Source organism: Gopherus flavomarginatus, chromosome 3, assembly GCF_025201925.1.
Source record: "Gopherus flavomarginatus isolate rGopFla2 chromosome 3, rGopFla2.mat.asm, whole genome shotgun sequence".
In the NCBI taxonomy this organism is placed as follows: domain Eukaryota; kingdom Metazoa; phylum Chordata; order Testudines; family Testudinidae; genus Gopherus; species Gopherus flavomarginatus.
Genome location: NC_066619.1, coordinates 282,021,987 through 282,042,286, shown reverse-complemented (window position 1 = coordinate 282,042,286; position 20,300 = coordinate 282,021,987). Strand labels below are relative to the sequence as shown.

The window sequence follows — 20,300 nt, the reverse complement described above, 5'->3', positions numbered from 1 at the left end:
AGGGAGCAGCGGGGAGAGAATGCTTCAGGCATAATAATCCTAGCAGGGGCCTGTGCTCATTTCTTTGTCTCTTCCTAATCACTGGATTTGATCTGGGCCAGGACTCCTGGCGTGGCACCTTCCCCTTGGCTGGGGTGGGCGCAGGACGCATTCGTTCCCCTGCACCTGGTCGCAGTCTGGCCTTGTCGTCGGCCAGGAAGGCACGATGTCGTACCAAGGCCTGTACCTCCCCTTGCGCTATGCAGCAAGCCAGATCCCCAGCTGCTGTGAATTGGTCTGTCTGTCCCTCTTAGCGTTCTGCACGGCTGCCCATCACGGTGGTCTCCGAGCTCCTTCCCTGTTAAATCCATAGCAACGTCCCCGTGGGTTTCAGGGAGTCTCTGGCTCTTCTCTCTTTGCTCTGGAGTCCGTGGATCTTTGCTGATTCACACCAGCAGAGGGTCTGGCTCACCCTTAGCCCTGATTCTCCTCTCTCTGGTTCTGCTCTTCCACCGGCGTGTATCCTCTGAGCTCAGTGGAGCTGCTCCGATTTACGCTGGTATCAGCGGCAGGAGGAGCAGGCCCAGTTCCTACGTAGCGGCCTTTGTCCGGGTCACCTCCCCTCACGTCCGGCTGGACCCGCTGTCACCTCCCATCTGACTGCCTGGGCGAAAGTCCAGGAAAGCCATTTGCAGGCCCATTCATGAAATCTGAGCCCGGCCCGGCTGGGTCCTTTGTTCTGTGGCCCCTTCCTTAGCGTGTTGGATCCTCAGGCCTGGCTGGGGAGGGGAAGGGAGGGCCTGTTGTGATCCTCTCACCCGACCTGCGTAACCCAAACTCATCAGCCTTTGATTGGTGCTGATGTGAGTAGCCAGGTGCGAGCGTCCGCTGAAGTGCTCTCCCAGCATCCCCGCCTGTGCTGGCTCTGGGCCCTGGGGAGGGAGGGTCACAAGGGGGAACAAATGAAGAGGAGAGTGAGAGAGACCCACTGACCCATGTGGCCCAGAGCTCGCTCAGCGCCCGGACGACAGCCCAGCTCAGGTGCTGAAAGTCCTAGGTTCCATCCCTGCTGCTGGCCAGGGCTAGCGCTGTTACAGCGCAGGAGAGTTAACCACAGAAATACCGACTGAAGGGACCCTGGGGATGACCAAGCAGGTTGAGAAGGGTCATGTGTCCTCCCCTTCCCAGTCACTGGTTCCGATCATGCGTGGTTTGTAGCTAGATAGGGCTTGAATCTGCAGGGTTTTCACTAGCACCACATGCAACTGGGCTCTTCTCTCTCTGCACTCTGCCGAGGCGGGGACCTTGGCATAGCCAGGCGGCTGGCTTGGGTTTCTCTCTGTCAGCTCCCGAACAGCCTGAGGCTGGCCTGGGGGGTTGCTGCGGGTGCACCCGTGTTGGCACGTCACTGCCACCAGGAAGCAGCAGGGCATTGAGGCAGCTTGTGGGGCCCCCACTGATGGAGGGTTCTCACCTGCGGGGCGATGCCTTCTGGGGCAGTGAGTGCAGGGGGAGTTTAGTCTTAGTTCTGTGCAGAGTGGGGTTGCCCTCACCTGCATCCAATACTGGCTTCTGGGCTAAACTCAGGCGTCATGCTAGCTTTGCGCATGTAGCACTGACAGTGGAACACCAGAGTTGAGTTTCTTGGCACCTTGTCCCTTGCAGGCCAAACCCTAAACTGGGTCAGGAGCTCTGCCCACGAGGTTAGAGGGGACACAGTGGGGAAGAAAGGCGTGGCCCCGGGAAGAGGAGGTCCCGGGGAGACTGAGCGAATGTGGGGCGTTGTGCAAGCTGTGTTTGGTTATTGGATATTAAGGTCAGTAAAACCCCAGTTTTAACACAGGTCTCCACTCCCGTAGCCCGATGCAGTACGAGGCATGTGACACACACCAGGGTACATTTATGTATATAACTGGGGTGCTGGGAGGCAGTGGATACTGGCCTTGGTTCTGACATGGGGTGTAACCTTTGTAACCCTGACCCATGTCTGTGATGTGGTAGGGGATAAAAAGCAGTCTCTTCCCAACCTTCCCATGCATCTCTCCCACTCCTCTTATTACAGCATGCACAGTTTGTAAGCAGAGAGAGCGAGCAGTGCTTGGAGACTGGTTTAAATTTCATTCTGGCTTAATTTGATGAACCCTGTTTGCCAGCCCTCCCATTCTTCCCTTGTTAGCATCGGGCCATAAACGTTTGGAAGCCAGGCTCGTTTGCGGCCGTCTGGCTGCTTTGGGTAACGAGGGACAAGCCAGAAGGAAACCAGAGCTCGCTTTTGTTGAAAAATGCTGACCGCTGAAGAAGTCCGTTGAGTAATGATGCCGGCTCTGAGCAGAGAGCAGCGGAGTTTCCCTGCAGGGAAGAAAGCATGGCTGTGCGAGCGGGGAGTTGAGTGCGCAAGAGAGTGTGTGCTCACACACCTAAGGTGTGTGAAAAGGTGCTGGCATCCCTGGGAGCAGGGAGGGAGGAGCATGAGACCATGCATGTGTTTGCATTTGCGAAGGGGCAATGGCACAGCACTCTGGGAAGGGGTGTGTCACTTCTCCTTCTGCCACTGGTCCTGTAGGCGATAACAACTTACTGCTGCTGCTGGCTAAAGGGACTGTTCCTTTAGCTCAAGTGGTGGAGATCTGTGCTGTGGTGATGGACATCCCAGGTTCGGACCTTGCTGATATTGTATGCAGAAGGTGTTACAGAGAGTTGTGAGCATGGGGGTGAGGGGTTTGTCTATCCGAAACACTACAAAGGTTTGTGTGTGCCTCCCTCCTCCCCCTTTAAGGGCTTCTCATAACACCATGGGTCTGATCGGAAGTCAGTGGAAAGGCTCCTATTGACTTCCAAGTGCTTTAGATCAGACCCGGTAAGAGCAAGGAGGAGCTGGCTTGGGGCTGTTGGTTTGTAACGTGTAGCCTCATTTCCCCCATCCAGCCCCCTTGTTTTCTATATCCAGAGATAGTAAAAGTGACCCCGGGGCGTCCCTCTTGACTTGAGTTCCTGGATCTGCATCTCTGCTACCAAACCTGCCAGCTTCCTTTGCTCTTCAAACCACAAAGGAAGCTGTGACCTCTTCAGCAAGCGAAAGGGAGATGCTGAGCCCTGACGGGGGAAGTAGAAGACGGACGGACTTTGCCAGCTTGTTTTAAGCGTGGGTGCAGTTCTTGGGCCATGCAGGTTTAAATCAACACAATGTCAGTGACTTTGATAGATCAAGGTCAATTTACACTAGCTGGGGATCATCATTGTACATATTCCTGATCTGGAGTTGTAAACCTTTTAATTAAAATTTTTTAAAATAGTTTTGATTCTCCTTGAGCAAGGGAAAAGAAGAGGATTGAATCCCATCCTAAATAGCCCTCTCACCTCCCCAGTTTTATTTTTCTAAGATACTGTTTGCCAGAACAATGAGAGAGAGAGAGCTCACGGGAGAGTTCTTCAGGCTTTCTTTGCTTGAAGCTACCCATTTTGATTGCAATGGGAAAAGGTCTCTTTGCAGAGGCAGGACCCTGTTGGAGGTAATTCAGCCAGTCCTCTGGCAGCCCAGTTTGCACACTGCAACCCAGTGGCTAAACGCTATGGAAGTTGTTGTGGAAACAATCTCTCATTTGCACCAGTGCAGCCACGCCCCTCGTTCAGGAGCCCAGAGGTCAAATCCTCTCAGGAGCTGGCCTCAGATAAATTGCTTCATTGTGAACAGATCACCCTGTCCCTTCTCTCTCAGGGCTGCCAGGCCATAGAGAGAGATGGATGTCTATATTGCATCGACTTTTCAAAGAAGCTTTCGTAGCATTTGGCCATTAGCGTTATAATAGTTGAATGAATTAAAGCCTATTAATGATTTATACACCTTGTATAGCTCACTTGCGTAGTGTCCTAACAGCTTTCTACTGCTACAGGCTAATGGAGGTACTCCTTTAGCTTGGGAGGTCGAGGCCTCAAGTGCTGAAGGCCCTAGATTTGGTCTGTAGTGCGGACCTGGGGTAGGCGCTGTTGCAATCGCAGGCAGTATTATCCAGTGGCTAGAGCAGACCGCTGGGAAGTGAGAATTCTGAGTTCTCTTCCTGGCCTTTGCCACCGAGTCGCTTTGTGCCCTTAGCTTCATGTGTTCTCGTGTGTCTGTGCCTCGGCTCGCCAGTCTGTGCAGTGGATAATCATGCTACCTCCGAGTCCCTGAGCCTTCATTCGTTGTACCGTGGCTTGAGAGCTTTGCAGGACAGGTGATGTCAGAGGACACAGGATAATTACCCCATAGAGCTTGAAGGGCCTTTCAAGGACCATGTGTCCAGGGGAAAGAGCTCAAGCGACGTTGCTCGTGATCAGAGTGGCTTGGACTGTCTGATGGGATAATGGGCGGCTGGTGGCAGCTGTAGCTGTGGAGTTCTTACTGGGAACTCCGGAGCTAAGCACTGTCCAGCCATGGTCACTGGTGCTGCTTTCCCAGGGCTAGGACAAGGGTTCGCCATACATCTAGCGATCCCCTGCGCTGGGCAGAGGTGCCGTGGAGTGGGATCCTGACAGTGGTGGTTCTTAATTATTTCCCTGCTGAATGGGATTGTGACCCTGAGCGGTCGTGGTAGTGGGGGCTTGGCTTTAAGTGCCAGGCAACCGCAGAGCACTGCATGTACCAGCTCGTTCCCCCTGGAGTGCTCAGTGTTGTGATATCCAGCACGAGTCTGGGACTGTTTAATTGTCCTGCGAGTCAGAGGGACAGGAAGTGGGATGGATCCAAGGAGATCGGACATCTCCATGATTTTGAGGATGGGCCCTGGCTCCCATGGGTGAAAGGGAAGGGAGAGTAAAGGTCCTAAAGAATATCAGGTAGGTCTTGGGGGCATTAAAGATCTCAAGGAACTTTCATAACCATAGGGGTTTGCTTTGCTGTACTCGGCCAAAATGCTCCCCATTTCTGATGCCCTCAGCCCCAAAGGTGGCTGCATTTTGGTGGGGCTCTCATGGCCGGTTTGTGAAGAACGTCACATCCTTTTTGATGGTAGACGTCCTGTTGCCATGAAATAGTCTTTGTTCAGATCTCGCCCCCGCACTCTGCACTGACCTCTGCTCCAGTTACACCGGGGTAAAGCTGCAGTAACCGAAGCCAGTGGAGTTACTCCAGTGCTCCACCAACGAGAGCAGAGCATGGCCCCTGCTCTCAACACATGGGGCACTAAAGGTCAAGCTGCGCGATTGTTTTAGCTCCTTTTTAATTGCCAGGAGGTGGGAAACCACAGCTTGGTCAGTGCCAGCGGATTGGCCCAGGCAGGGGTGGGGCGGGCAAGGAGTGGGTGGTCCCAGAACCCACAAATACATGTTAGGGCTCAGCTGGTTGCAAAATAAGAAACCAGGAGAGAGGGAAAGCGTTGGCTGCTATTTTTTGCTGCTGTTTGTTTGTTTGTTTTTTTCTCCATCTGCTTTTCCCTCTTTTCCTGTGGTGTAAAATAAACCAGGTGGGGCCCATGGGCCTGGAAGTAACCTACATATTTAGGGCCTGGTCTTTAGCTGATGTAAATCGGTGCAGCTCCCTTGACTTCAGTGGAACCGCGCTGCTTTACACCTGCTAGGGATCTAGCCGTCAGGGTCTGATCCTGCAAGGTGCTGAGCCCCCTCAGCTACCACTGAACTCACTTTGTGGGACTGGGTCCTTAAATAACATCATCCTCATTAGGATGTGTCCCAGATGCGCAGCACCATGGTATCTGGGCACAGTACTGTCTGGATGGGAACTCATCATGGATTGCCCTTCGTTTGGGGATGTGGCCTCATGGTTGTGACTCGTGAGAGCTTAGCTCCCTGCCATCCTTGGGGAGCCCCGGTGCATTGGTCCCAGCCTGTCAGAGCAGAGGGAAGGGCCCAGGACGAAGGTAGGAGAGGCAGGGGCTGGTGGAGGAAGGAGGGGGCAGAAGCGAAGAAGAGGAGTGGATGCTACGGGGGGATGGGGATGAATGGAGCAGGCCAGGAGAAGCGTGCTCTGGGTTCACGTTTCCCACCACAAAGCGATGTCGCCTCTTGTCTTCCGTCCCGTTACTGTACAATGGTGGCTGCTCACAGCACTGCCCGTGGGCTGATGGCTGTCACCACACACACACAGGACCCCGCCGGGAGGAAAGGAATACTCGGGCCAGACCCCGGCACTGCGGAGCGCTGCTCCGTGCCTCTCCCCCTGCTCTCCAGCCTCCATAGCCGGGGCTCCTCCGCTGCCTTCCCTGAGGAGCCTGCCCAATTGCTCTTGCATGTTGGAGCCTTTTCCTAGCATATGCCTCAATTCCAGCCTGCTGCCCTTTGCCCTGCCTGTTGCTTGAGAGGGTGAGTCTCTGCTGCCCTGGAGGAGTTTCCAGACCATGTCCTCCTGCATCTTCCGGATGAGTACAGCGAGCGTCCTCCTGCCAGCACGCCTAGGAGAGGACGGGCATCCACTGGCATCTTGCATCTGAATCCCAGGCCTGGAGAGGGCTCTCTCCCCCATTCCAGCCAGTGCGTGAAAGTTCCCTCTAAGCCAGAGGGAATGACTCATTGGCCAAAGCAGGAGATTCCAGCTGCGTGGATTCCTGGGAAACGTACATTCAGCCCCCTGAAGAGCCATCTTCGGCCTCCTAGGCAAGCACAGTTCTGTGCCAACAGCTCTGTGTGGCTCTTTCAGAGGAGATCTTAACCATGGCCATTCTCGCTGCACGCTGGAAATCCTGCAGGGCTTCCGGCGAGCTGCCCCTTGTCTGTCTGACCATGTCCCGGCTCCCCCAGAGGTGGCTGCATTTCAGAGGTGATTAATGTAATTTCTGTGTGTTTTGGGGCCAGGCCAAGGCCCCATGTACTCAGCAGCAAGCTGAATTCTGTGGCAAGAGCCCTCAATTCTGCAGCGGTTTTGTTTCAATTCAAATCCAGATGTTTGAGATATGAAAATTCACATTGTGATCAGCACAGCAGCTCTTGGGTCATTTATCCTGATGCTGAATTCAGCTCATTGATTGTCCCCACAGCTGCAGCTTGGGATGCCAGAGACTTTTCCATGGGCCATGTATGGCTGCATCCCAGAAATGGCTGGAGAGATGCTGGAGGTTTGGGTCACTAGCTGAGAGGCAGATGGGGCTTTTGGCACCTGGAGAGGCAGTTTGGGATTGTGGGTGAAGCACAGTAACTAGATGTTTCTGCCAAACTGATCGGTGGTGAAATAGCTCACAAGGTTAATATTCAGACTGCCCTCTTCGGCTCTCAGTTCACACCTCTGTTTCAGGCTCTCTGCACACTCAGGCAGGCATCACTGCATTGGGTTACATTGCCAAGGTTTCCTTCAAAGCCAGGAGGGCCAGAGGGCATTTCTGGAACAGAAGCGGAGACTATAGCGCTCAGGGGACGGATTCCACTGCTCGAGTATGTGGGTCCACATGTGCAGAGCGTGTGTAGCCCTTGGGGGTCCTGCAGGATGGCAGTGCTGTGGCCAGAGCAGTGTGGCGCATCAGAGCATATTCTGCAGCCTCGTCTAAGTGCCCTATGAGATGGAGCCACCATGTCCTGGAGAGATGATTCCCCAGGCTAATATGCTGCACCACTAGCAATTTTGCTCAAGCTCATCCCCTTCCTCCGACCGCGCTCCCCCTTGGACTACCCTGGCTGGCCCCGCTCCAGGTTCGGAGCGCTGGCTTACAGGCTGCAAGGGGAGGAACTTGGCCATCTTTGCTCTCCAACTTCCAGTGGGGGTCATTGTAGTCTAACCCCCCTCACTTTGCTCCCGGAGCCCCCCGAAGGAGGCAAATGCTGCCTTCACGTTGGGTTTTAGACATGTTCTGTCTCTGTTACCGAGACTTTTCGTCCGTCCAAACAGCAGGAAGCCATTTGTCAGCACCGGGCTGGGAGGTGGCAGTTGCAGAGCTTCGCAGCAGGGCTGCTGAGAGATCACAGACAGCTGTGGGAAAGTGACTCACTGGGGCGGGGGTTGCTGCTTCTCAGAACCAGCGTCTTCTGGTTTAGGGGCTTAGAAGGCCGCTGTCACTGTAGTATCTCAGGGCCTCGGTCTTTACAGGCTTTATCCTCACGCCTCCCTTTGCAGGTGAGGCGAGGTGACTTGCCCAGGGTCACCCGGGAAGTCTGTGGCAAAGCCGGGCAATGAACCCACATCTCCCAGGGCCTAGCTAGTGCTCTAAGCACTGGACCATCCTTCTGCCTGGATCATCCTGCCACTCCTGCAGGCTTCTTTGTCAGCGTGAAGCTGGGTCCTGCACACATGCCCCTCCCTCTGCCCTGCCAGAACAGAGATGGGCAGTGAGCTGACCCCCAGGCCCCCTTCCCCCACCCAAAACTAGGATCCTGGTTTTGTTCTGAGGCTCTGACAAGTTTGTTGGTCTTCTCCTCCCCACTCCCTTCAGTGCTATGTAATTTTTTTGCTCCCTCTGCACGTTGAGGTTGTGGTGGTGTTTGATTCCCACCCCTCTGCAGTGCAGAGCATGTTTGCGGGGACCAACGCAGCGTGCTGCCCTATTGCAAACTTTGCAGCATGATGTTGCTGCCTCAGTGATTCGGCAGCAGATCCATGGCAATGAAGGGGTTAACTCCAGCACAGCTTCTCCCCTCTGCTCCTTGGCAGGGCTGTAAATGGGCTGTTTGTGTCAGAGACCTATAAAGCATGGGCTGCATCCCCCTCACAGAGAGGGTAATAGCCTACTTCTGCTGCCAGCTAAGGGCATTGTTCCTTTAACTTAAGTAGTAGAGGTTTGCACTTTGGTGCTGGTTTCAAACTCCACCCGGGCCCTGTGGTGGAGATCATGCCCCTGGAGGAGACTAAGGGAGGCCTGACAATGTGGGGGGTGGGCTTCACGCCCCAGGCCGTGGCATTGGAGAGTTTTCTTGTTGCGATCTCTCTCTAAATGCTATTCCTCAGGGAAGAGATCTTGCTGACTGACTGTGTTTTAGGTTTATTTCTCCTGAGTCCTTGCACCTGGCCCCTGGCTTGAGCCTATCTGCGTCTGTCGTGCCCCAGGTCCAGCAGCTCCCAAAGGAGGGGGGCAGGCAGATTTGGATTTGGGCATCCCGGACAGTCTTCAACCCTGGCCTTCACTGGTCAGGGACGGGTGGCGGGTATGTGGGTGGATGGGTGGGATTGTAGGAAGTCCAGCTTCCCCTGGAGTTAGATCTGAAATCCCCTCAGGTCTGAGAAGCCCCTTCTCTGCACCTCCCTCTGAGTTCCTGCCCTACTTCCCCAGCTCTGTGGGGGTCACCTGCTCCAGCAGCAGGACCCAGCCGCTTCCCCACTGCCCTCCCGCCTCAGATCTGGCCCGGATCTCCGTTTCTCTTGCCTCCATCCCCCCAAAGATGTTACAGGAGTGTCCCATAAGCGGACAGCTGAGATGGGAGCCAAAGGGGAGGCCAGAAGGGGGCAAAGCACTTCTGGCTCAAAGGCCTTTGGGAAGAAGCTAGAGGTGGTGATTCATGCTCAGCCTATGTCTCCTACTCCCAGAGCCAGAGAGGCAGGGGAGTGGGGTCTAGGCAGCAGCCAACCCTACTGGCTGAGCCGCGCTCCTTTCCCCACCAGGGATCTCTGTGAGCAGGCCCTGGGTCCACGCTTTTCTCCAGGCTGAAATCCCTTCACTCCACAGCCCCTGACTGCTCAGCACTGGGGCAGAGCCGAGCCGAGCAGCTCTCCGCCCTGTGGCCCCTGACTGCTCAGTGCTGGTGAGTGGGGCAGAGCCGAGCAGCTCTCCGCCCCATGGCCTGATGAGGTGAGCCACAGCCACCCTGTGGGGCAAATCACCATGAAAGCCGAGCATAGGCCCCAGCTGGGGCTACGCAATGCACCGAGTAACACCGATGGAGAGGGGACAGACAGGGAACAGGGTCTTGGGGCTGGGAAAGGCCGCAGCCTTGGTTTTTAATGGCTCCCTCTGTGGGGCTGCACTGGGGGAGCCGGTCAGGGGCTCTGGGTTTGGCATATGTGCTCTTGGCTCCCCTAGCCCTATCCCTTTCCCCAGGCATGGCTCTTCTCTACCGCCCACCCCCCTACTCCCCGATCGACCCCTCCCAGTTCCCCTCCTGGTTCCTGGGTGTGTCTAGTTGTGCGAACGCTTAGTGAGGTGTGCGCACGCACAGGGGCGTGTGTCTGTGTACGGATGCGGTTGTGGCGGTGTTTGCATGGCCTCGGTGTGTTGTGTGTGTCCAGGGACACGTCTCTGTGTGCGCAGTCCATTGCGGTGTCTGCCTGCGAGGATGGCCGGCGTCTGTGCTGTGATTCGGCGGGAGGGGTGTGATGCTAACGCCACGTGCCGAGCGAGAGAGGCCTGCAGGGAAGGCATCTGCATTGAGGCTCTCGGTAGATCTGCAGAACCGGTGCAGCGAGAGCACTCTGCTCCCACGGCCTAGCCTGTGGCAGGTGCGGCCACCACCGGGCTGAGCGGCCAGCCCAGTCTGACTGGCAGGGTGGCAATCAGTGCCAGGGACCACGGGGTTTTCTGTGCCGTGGATGCAAGTTGGCTGCCAAGCAGCCATCAGGTGGCCCTGGCTGTCGGTCACTACTGGCCTGGTCTGCATTCAGTGTAGCTGCCTGGAGCAGAAAGGCCCCAGATCTAATCCTCCAGCCCCCATCTTTTACTGGGCTAGTCCTTGCCCCTCTTAAGCAGTAAAATAAGGAGGGACTAGGAAGACTTGGGGTGCTCACTGGGTTCTCTTGTTCTCTCCCAGCAGGCTGCTGTCGCCAGACTACACCGAGACGCACTACGCAGCCGGCGGGCAGCCGGTGACGCTGTCTCCCAACTACACCGTGAGTAGGGTGCCCGGCATTACCAAGGGCAGAGATTTTGCAAAGGTGCTGGTGACTCTCTTCTGTCTGAGTCAGTGCTAAACTGGTGCCTGGCTCGGGGTGCTGTGCTCCTGGCCACGCTGTCCCTTGAATGACCTGGAAAGCTCAGGATCTGCTGTGGGCGTTATGGGTCCGGTGGCACTTCTTGGAAGCCTGGGAGTGTTTTGTCCCAAGCAAATTCCACCCAGTGCAGGTTATTGCATTCTACCTATTTATAACCCCCTTCACTTCCTGTCCCAAACTATCATGTGGTGCCACTGTTAAACAGCTGCCATGTTCCACCCCAGAGGTGGCTGCATTTCAATGGTGGGCAAAGTGATACTTGTGTAGTGCTTGTACCTAATCTGGGAAGAGGGGGTGGGAAAGAGAGGTTTTACAGTGTGTGCCTAGACAGCCCAGCTGGACTCTGGGGATGTTGGGAGGTGCTCAGATATCATAAGTCCCTAGAGAGCTAGCTAGACAGCTTCATGCTTTGTACAGTGCTTTGGGGTCTTGTGGGATGAGAGAAGCTGGGTAAATGTAGAGGTCAGGTAGTTGTCATGTCTGTCCAGTCAGTCATGGAAGAGACTGTCAGGTGTAAATCAGGCTCATTCCATTGAAATCACCGGAGCTTGCTGATTTACACCAGCTGAGAATCTGGCCTCTCTCTTTCTCTCTAGGCTTCCTGCTGCCAGCATCTTTCACCAATCGGTGACGCTCCACCTCTTGCATCTCCTCCCTCTCACCAGCCTGTATCCTATCGCCTCCAGATTGGAGGTGGTGACCCTCCAGGGGTGCAGGCTGGTAAGAACGGAGGATAGTACTGGCCGTGAGGGTCACCCCTTCAATATAAGTCACAGCCTATAAGTCACAATACAAGCCAAACCAGAGAGAAGAAGGATGGTCCAATAGTCAGAGCTCTAACCCAACATGTGGGAAACATGGGTTCCATTCCTTGCTCCCCCACACCCTTCATACTGGGTGACTCACTTAGTCTCTGTGCCTCAGTTTCCCCCTCTGTACCTTGGGGATAATAGCACTGCCTCCCAGGGGTGTTGGGAGGATACTCCAGCAAGGCCTGGGAGGCACTCGGATTTGGGGGTGATATGAGGGCCAGATAGATCCCATAGATGCATAGACAGGCTTCCATCAGGACCACAGTGCAGGGGTGTGTATTGTTAGTGGAGATTTCTATGGGATGGGACTGTTGCTGTTCGCTTGCAGGCTCTCTGAGGAGCCACCGTATGTCTCTGGTTTCGGGAGTCCTGCTTTATTGGGGGTTGCTTATGGCACCCAGAAGCGAGGGGGACCCCCGCAGAGTAGTAATATAAACCCTTCCCAGCCGGGTTCTTGGGCACTGAATGGTCATTCATGACTTCAGGGCGGCTCACTCTCCTCATCTGACTGTGTTCCTGTGGGGAGCAGCTCGGCTTCTGCCCTGAGGGAGTGGCCATGGAAACACCCATAAACCAATACGCGCTGCGGGAGTGGAAACTGAGGCACTCTGCAGTCGAGCGACTTGAAGCAAAGCCAGCGAGTGTAGCCGCAGGAATGGAACCCAGGAGTCCTGACTCCCAGGCACCTGCTGTGACCACCGGACAGCGCACCCTGCCTGTGTAGTTCCACAGGGCTGACATGGCTGCTCTGTTGGGGGGGCCTCTGAGTGCTGTGGCTGGTTTATGGCACGGATTCTCAAAGGGAGTGAGCACTCCAGCTGACTTTACCCCCGCACAGGGGTGTTGTGAGGATAAACACATTAGAATGTCAGCTATGACTGTCACGGGGGCCATCCAAGCCCTTTAGACGGGCAGTCTCCTGACCGAGAGATGCTCTTTTCATGTCTTGTCCACATAGTGCTGGGAACTCTGCGCTCCTGGCTAGATTCCCTTTTCCTTCTGTCTGCCGAACCCCCAGATCGTCGGCGCAATCTTCTTCTGCATGTGGCTGACGGTGGCTTTCAAACCTAAACATTTCCACTGCATTTCAAACTTTGCAATTCAAACAATGCAGGGGAAATGCTGACAAATTTTATGACATTTTCCCCCTGGTTTTTAACCAACTCTAAGGGTATGTCTACACTACGGGATTATTCCGATTTTACATAAACCGGTTTTGTAAAACAGATTGTATAAAGTTGAGTGCACGCGGCCACACTAAGCACATTAATTCGGCAGTGTGCATCCAGGTACCGAGGCTAGCATCGATTTCTGGAGCGTTACACTGTGGGTAGCTATCCCGTAGCTATCCCATAGTTCCTGCAGTCTCCCCCACCCGTTGGAATTCTGGGTTGAGATCCCAATGCAAGAACAGTGTCGCTGGTGATTCTGGGTAAATGTCGTCACTCAATCCTTCCTCCGTGAAAGCAGCAGCAGACAATCATTTTGCGCCCTTTTTCCCTGGATTGCCCTGGCAGACGCCATAGCATGGCAACTATGGAGCCCGTTTTGCCTTTTGTCACTGTCACCGTATGTGTACTGGATGCCGCTGACAGACGCGGTACTGCAGTGCTACACAGCAGCATTCATTTGCCTTTGCAAGGTAGCAGAGATGGTTACCATCCCTATTGCACCGTCTGCCATTGTAAATTGGCGATGAGATGACGGTTGTCAGTCGTTCTGTACCATCTGCTGCTGTCATGGGTGCTCCTGGCTGGCCTCGCTGAGGTCGGCCGGGGGCGCATGGACAAAAATGAGAATGACTCCCCGGGTCATTCCCTTCTTTATGTTTTGTATAAAAATAGAGTCAGTCCTGCCTAGAATATGGGGCAAGTCTACTAGAGAACCAGAGAGCACAGCCGCTCCGTGTCAGAGCCCCAGAAATCCCGCAGAAATGATGAGCTACATGCCATTCTAGGGGGTGCCCCTGCAACCACCTCACCTGTTGCTTCCCTCCTCACCCAACCCTCCTGGGCTACCGTGGCAGTGTCCTCCCATTTGTGTGATGTAGTAATAAAGAATGCAGGAATAAGAAACACTGACTTTTTAGTGAGATAAAATGTCCTGCTATGATAGTCCAGGCAGGACATTAAAGGTGCCGGGGGTGAGAAGTCCAGCCTCCCGCTGCTATGATAGTCCAGGCAGTACAGAATCTTTTCGTTAGACATGAAAAGGGGGGGGGGGGGAATGATGGAGCTCAGGCTCCAGCTGCTATGATGAAGACGGTTACCAGCCGTTCTGTACCATCTGCCGGGAATGACCGGGAGTCATTCCCATTTTCACCGAGGCCAGCCAGGAGCACTCACGGGCTGACGATGACGATGGCAGACAGTACAATATGACTGCTATCCACCGGGAAGGGGATGCTGGTGTTCAGCGCTGCAGCACCCCGTCTACCAGCAGCATGCAGTAGACATAGGGTGACATTGAAAAAAGGCGAGAAACATTTTTTTTTCCCTTTTCTTTTGAGGGTGGGGGGGAAGGGTGTAAATTGATGACATACACCCTGAAACACCTGGGAAAATGTTTTTGACCCTTCAGGCATTGGGAGCTCAGCCAAGAATGCAAATGCTTTTCGGAGACTGCGGGGACGGTGGGATAGCTGGAGTCCTTAGTCCCTCCTCCCTCCCTCCATGAGCGTCCATTTGATTCTTTGGCTTTCCATTACGCTTGTCACACAGCACCGTGCTGTGGCCTCTGTCTATCACAGCCTGGAGATTTTTTCAAATGCTTTGTCATTCCGTCTTCTGTAACGGAGCTCTGATAGAACAGATTTGTCTCCCCATACAGCGATCAGATCCAGTATCTCCCGTACGGTCCATGCTGGAGCTCTTTTTGGATTTGGGACTGCATCGCCACCCGTGCTGATCAGAGCTCCACGCTGGGCAAACAGGAAATGAAATTCAAAAGTTTGCGGGGCTTTTCCTGTCTACCTGGCCAGTGCATCCGAGTTCATATTGCTTTCCAGAGCGTTCACAGTGGTGCACTGTGGGATACCGCCCGGAGGCCAATACCGTCGATTTGCGGCCACACTAACCCTAGTTCGACATGGCAATACCGATTTCAGCGCTACTCCCTTTGTCGGGGAGGAGTACAGAAACCAGTTTAAAGAGCCCTTTTATATCAATATCAAGGGCTTCGTTGTGTGGGCGGGTGCAGGGTTAAATCGGTTTAACGCTGCTAAATTCAGTTTAAACGCGTAGTGTAGACCAGGCCTAAATGTAAAAAAGAGAGAAAGAAACATGCCACATTTTGTAAAGCAGAGGAAACACTGAGGGGAAAAAATCACCAAATTCCCTCTTCCGTTTGTTTTGCTTTTTGACCAGCTCTCTGCTTTTCAGATCCTGTCCTCAATTTGCAGGTTGTTTCTGGGCTCTGTGGATTAGCAGCCCCGTTCCACCCCAGAGGTGGGCACAGTGCCTTTGCCAGGTATCCCTTACCCCAGCTCTGGCATGGCACTGTGAGGGTCGCCTGTCAGCTGACTTCGCCCGAACTGGGGAAGAGGTGGGTGTAGGAAAGAGTTGGATTTAACAGACGGCATTCCTCTCTTAAGGCTCCCACCAGACAGGCAAGGCAAACAGCCCTGAAGTGGAGCTGTCATAGCGGAAGGAAGCAGATGGATGGATGGAGCCAGGGGGAAATTCAATCCCTCGCAGAAAGCCTGCTGCACCGATTCTGCCTTCCCTCAGGACCACACTGCCTCCTAAACACAGTTGGAGCAAAACTGGATTCTGTTACAAGGCCGGATCCTGCTGTCTGGTTTCAAGCCCCATTAGTTTCAGTGGCGAGCTCTGTTTAGCAACCGATGGCATGAAACCGCTGCTGTCTGGCCAGGCAGTGTTAGTAGGGGCCACGCTGTGCTAAAGATATTTAAAAACCACGCTGGAGCCCCAGTGCACCTCACGTCCAATGTATTCGGGTCTGTTTCTCTGCAGGCAGAGGTGATCCTAAATCTCTCACGCACCCCGACCGGCCGAACGGGATGTTAGAAACCAGCTTGTCCGGCACCAGACTTGAATTGTGGTTACAGGCACAGTCCTGTGGCCTGGGGAGATGGGGCCTCAGGCTGCCGAGGAGCCCACGGGTCTGCCCCACCCATCACACCCTTGCTGTCATTGCTAGAGCCTCAATATTACGTCTCTTTCTCTCTCCTCTCTTTTTCTTTTTCTTTTTCTTTACGATATTCTGTCACCAGGGCATCATCCCTCTGTCTCTAACGTGTGATAGTCTAGTCTAAGCAGCCTGTCCTCATGGTATCTGTCTCCCACTCATCTCCCACACCCCAAATCACAAAGCTGGCCTGGAGCATGGTTTCTCCAGACCCATGGAGCCCTGCTTCTCCTCCCTTCCCTGGGCCAGTCTGCTGGGGGTCATCTCCTCCAGGCTGGGGCTGTGGTGTGATGACATTGGGATGCCAGGTTGGCTGAAAGCACATTTCCCGAAGCTCAGGTTTGCTGGGTCCGTGCAGATCCTGCTGAGCTCGTTTTCCCTCCGCTGTGGGTGCAGCTCTCTCAGGGGCAGCTCTGCCCCGTTGCCCCGAGCCCCCCGCGAGTGGGCACAGTTCAGCCCCCAGCCAGCTTTGCCCTGAGGCTGCCTATTTTGAAACCATAGGCCCTGATGTGCAGACGTAGGCCTCCGAGGCTGATAACTGGACACCCTCCCCTCCCAGCACGGCTCGCCATGGGCCTGCTTGTGTGAGGAGCCGGGGTGACCTGTTGTCCCTGGCAGCGGGGCTGACGCATGTAGCGTTAGGAATGTGAGCAGCACGCGGCTGCCTGTGTCTCTTGGACGGGATACAGCACCTCCCATCCCAGGGAAAGAGAAACACCCAGCAGAAGGCAATTGCTTTCCTCCGGCCCCCTGTTCTGCTCCCGCCTCCCCCATCTGGTCTTTCCACACGGCCCGCCTCAGGCCTGCCTGCCCTTCTGACAGCGTCTCACTCAGTCCCTCCACCTCGTGGGTCTCTTCCTTCCCTGCATCACACAATGGCCCGCCTTTGAATTGTCCTCACTGGCTGTGCTGCAGCTTGCGGAGAGATGGTGGTTAAAGTGAGGGACAGGAGACAGAAGCCCCTGGTTCTGTTCCCGACTCTGCTGCTGACCTTGGGCAAATCACTGTCCTGCCACATGCCTCAGTTTCCCCATCTGCTGAGCAGGCATAATGATACTCATGCACTTTCATAAAGTGAAGTGAGAATTTGGTCTAGGAGGCTCAAGTCAGTGACCTTTGGGAACCAGACTCGTGGTCAGTCTGGCTTTGTTCTTACAGCTGGGTGGGGTTTATTCTCTGGGGTGGGGATTGTTTGCCCTTCGGGCTGCCTGGCGTATGGCCCAGAGCTGCAGGAGCTGTGATCACCTGGGCAGATGCACTACGGGGCCCCCGGTCCAGCTCACGTGGAAGTCAGTGGCGAAACGCTCATTGCCTTTGATGGGAGTGCAATTGGCCCTGGACAGGACAGGAGGCTGAATTTGGTGCAGGCCATCACATGGCCTACGGGGGGCACAGACAAGGTGTGTTGAATTCCTCGCCCTTAGATGCAGTGGGTTGGCGAGTGACATGATTTAGTCTTGGCTTGGGGCCACAGCAGGGTTGGTTTGTCACCGAGCCGGGGGTGGAAATAGCAAGCGGCAGGGTCTGTTTGTCTGATGGCCAATGGTGGCCAATCACTGCTGTCTGTTGTCCTTTTCCCAGGATCACTGTTATTACCATGGCCACGTGCGAGGGTACCAGGGCTCCTGGGTTGTTCTCAGCACCTGCTCGGGGATCAGGTAAGGAGGAGAGTCTGGCATGCGGGTGGAGGGGGAACTGGGGCAGGGTGTGGGCTCGGTCTGTGCCGCACAATGGAGGAGGGAACTCCCAGCAGGGAAAGCACAGTTCATACATCGTAGTCAAGACCCTTGTTCCTTCTGGCCAAGCCGATGAATATCCGCATGGCCTGCAAAGCCTGGACCCCCAGCCTGCCTACGGGACCACTGCTCTTCGCGTTCACCCAGGGAGGTTCTCTGGCCCGTGTTGTGCAGCATGTCGCATTAGGTGATCCCAGTGGTCCCTTCTGACTGAAACTATAAAACATCCTGCTTTCAAACTCCGTTCGACCAGGGGGCCAATCAACCCCCCGAGCCCTCCCCAACCCACAGCAGCCATGACAGAACCAACAAGGAAAACTCCAAATGAAGCCAACGCACCTAACCTCCGAGTGTGTTCGCCGCTGTTTGTCTGTGACAGATGCACCACTCGGAAGCAAGCGAGGCACTTTGCTGCACTTGACTTTTTCATCACTTCAGGTGCACTGGTGCAGAGGATGCTGCTGTGGTCAGGACTGCGAGACCATCTGGACGCAGTTGCCCTGATGACACAGTGATGGGCACAGCATAAGACGATGGATGGCTGGCTAGAAACTTTGGCCCTGTTTCTCCTTCGGGCACCGTTCTGACCTGAGAGTCTGTTACAGGTGCTCTACCCTGATGTAATTGACTATGCAATGTGCAGGGCAGTGGAGCAGCGGGCTCTGTCTGTAACATGCCGGACACGCCCTAAACACTCTCCTCTAGCAACAGCTGATGGGATGGTTCTGGAATCTCCTGTGGAACTGGCTCGCTTTGCAATTTAACTCCGCTCTGCCGTTTTGATGTAAAAGGCCAATGCGCCAGGCATGGCCCCTAATGGCAGAATCCGTGTGACTGGCTAGAGGTGAGGATGGAGCTGTCTCCTGAGGCTGGAGCCGTGTGGAAATTTACCAGCAGATCGAATCGCAATGGCTGATGTTGGTAGCACTTTAGATGAAGTGAGGAGGGTTGAGGGGGAGGCTGTCTAAACAGTTGGTCTGTCTGTCTAGGTCTTTGCCTCTCTCTCTCGTCACTAGGCGCAAGAGGGCAGTGTGTCCTAGTGGATAGAGCTCTGGACTGGGGCTTAGGAGACCTGGCTATTCCTATGACCTATTTCTCTTGCTGGCTCTTCCACTGGCTTATAGGGTGACCTTGGGCAGGTCACTGTCCCAGTCCGTGCCTCAGTTTCCCTATTGGTACGGTGGAGCTAATGATACCGACTTCCTTTGAAAGCACTGTGGAAGAGCTGGGGATCAGTGTCTGAATGCCTAGGTGGTTAAATAATGAAATCTGGTGGGGCTGCCAGCCTTCATGGCTCGCGAGGAGGAGGAGAAACTGTACCCTATTGTTGAGCACTGCCCTCACTCTCTGGTGACAGCAGGAGGATTAAGGACATGGCAGATTCTGAGCCACATCTTAAACAATCCAAGCAGGTGAAGTAATCGCCCAGCTATGTGCACATGTGATTTCGATTTGATGGGGGAATGTTATGGACGTTTGGGGCCAGCCCCTCAGCTGGACGGCCTGGGTGTCGGCTTTCATCTGACACAGGATTCCTGCCAGAGGCTGCAACTGACCGAGACAGCGGTGGAGGATTCGGCAGCTGGGGATTTCATTTGATGTTTGTTCTCCTTTGTACCATAAAGATGCCAAGGTCTCTGCTGACTGCAGAGGTCTGTTTTCCAGCACTCTGGGCCTCCTCTCTTGCTTAGGCATGCGCCCTGGCTTGCTGTGGTTGCTTGGGATAAATGGCTTTGCATGAGCACCAGATTCCTGGTTCGGGCCCTGCATTGTCTGCAGCTCAGAGTTTGCACGATCTAGCTGGTTGTGCAGCTTTCCTGGTGGGGAGTGCTGGGGCAGGGCAGGGGACAAGCTAGCGTGTGAGTCCTTTGTTACTGCCGGTGGGCCAGAACGGTTCAGATCAAATCAGTAAGGAGCGAGCAAGGCCCATAGCCACAGAGCGAGCTGATCCTTTCCAAGGCATGAAATTTCTGGATCCATTTGTTCACGGCTGTTCGTTCATTCTCTGGTCCGTCGGCATCTCTTCCCACATCTGTCTGTCCCACCTCTCCAAATGCCTGCCACTCGCCCTAACCCTCCATCTGAATTTCTCTCACCCACTTGTGTTGTCTCCCACACCCACTTCTGACTCGTGCCACCCTTTCCCCCAGGCATTTTGGGCTGTATAAGTAGGGGCACTGCCATCAGATCAAGGGACGTGATCCTTCCCCTCTATTCGACACTAGTGAGGCCTCATCTAGAGTACTGTGTCCAGTTTTGGGCCCCACACTACAAGAAGGATGTGGGAAAATTGGAAAGAGTCCAGTGGAGGGCAACAAAAATGATTAGGGGGCAGGGGCACATGATTTATGAGTAGAGGCTGCGGGAACTGGGATTGTTTAGTCTGCAGTAGAGAAGAATGAAGGAGGATTTTGATAGCTGCTTTCAACTACCTGAAAGGGGGTTCCAAAGAGGATGGAGCTAGACTGTTCTCAGTGGTAGCAGATGACAGAACAAGGAGCAATGGTCTCAAGTTGCAGTGGGGCAGGTTTAGGTTGGATCTTAGGAAAAACTTTTTCACTAGGAGGGCGATGAAGCACTGGAATGGGTTACCTAGGAAAGTGGTGGAATCTCCTTCCTTAGAGGGTTTTTAAGGTCAGGCTTGACAAAGCCCTGGCTGGGATGATTTAGTTGGGGTTGGTCCTGCTTTGAGCAGGGGGTTGGACTAGATGACATCCTGAGATCTCTTCCAGCCCTGAGAATCCATGATTCTAACAGCCCCCAGGGAACGCTTGCCAAGCAGCTCCTGCC

General features: G+C 54.5%; 1 protein-coding gene across 2 annotated transcripts in view; it reads left to right on the top strand.

Annotated features, from left to right (window-relative positions):
• The window catches only part of ADAM33 (ADAM metallopeptidase domain 33), a 75,362-nt gene that overhangs the window by 26,189 nt on the left and 28,873 nt on the right, over positions 1 to 20,300 (top strand). Inside the window, exons 4-5 of one of the 2 annotated variants that reach the window (XM_050943348.1) lie at positions 10,636 to 10,711; positions 17,356 to 17,432. In XM_050943348.1, the coding sequence (XP_050799305.1) occupies positions 10,636 to 10,711; positions 17,356 to 17,432 (153 nt within the window). Of the gene's footprint in view, positions 1 to 10,632; positions 10,712 to 17,355; positions 17,433 to 20,300 lie in introns of both variants that reach the window. The other variant, XM_050943347.1, reaches the window with a different exon arrangement.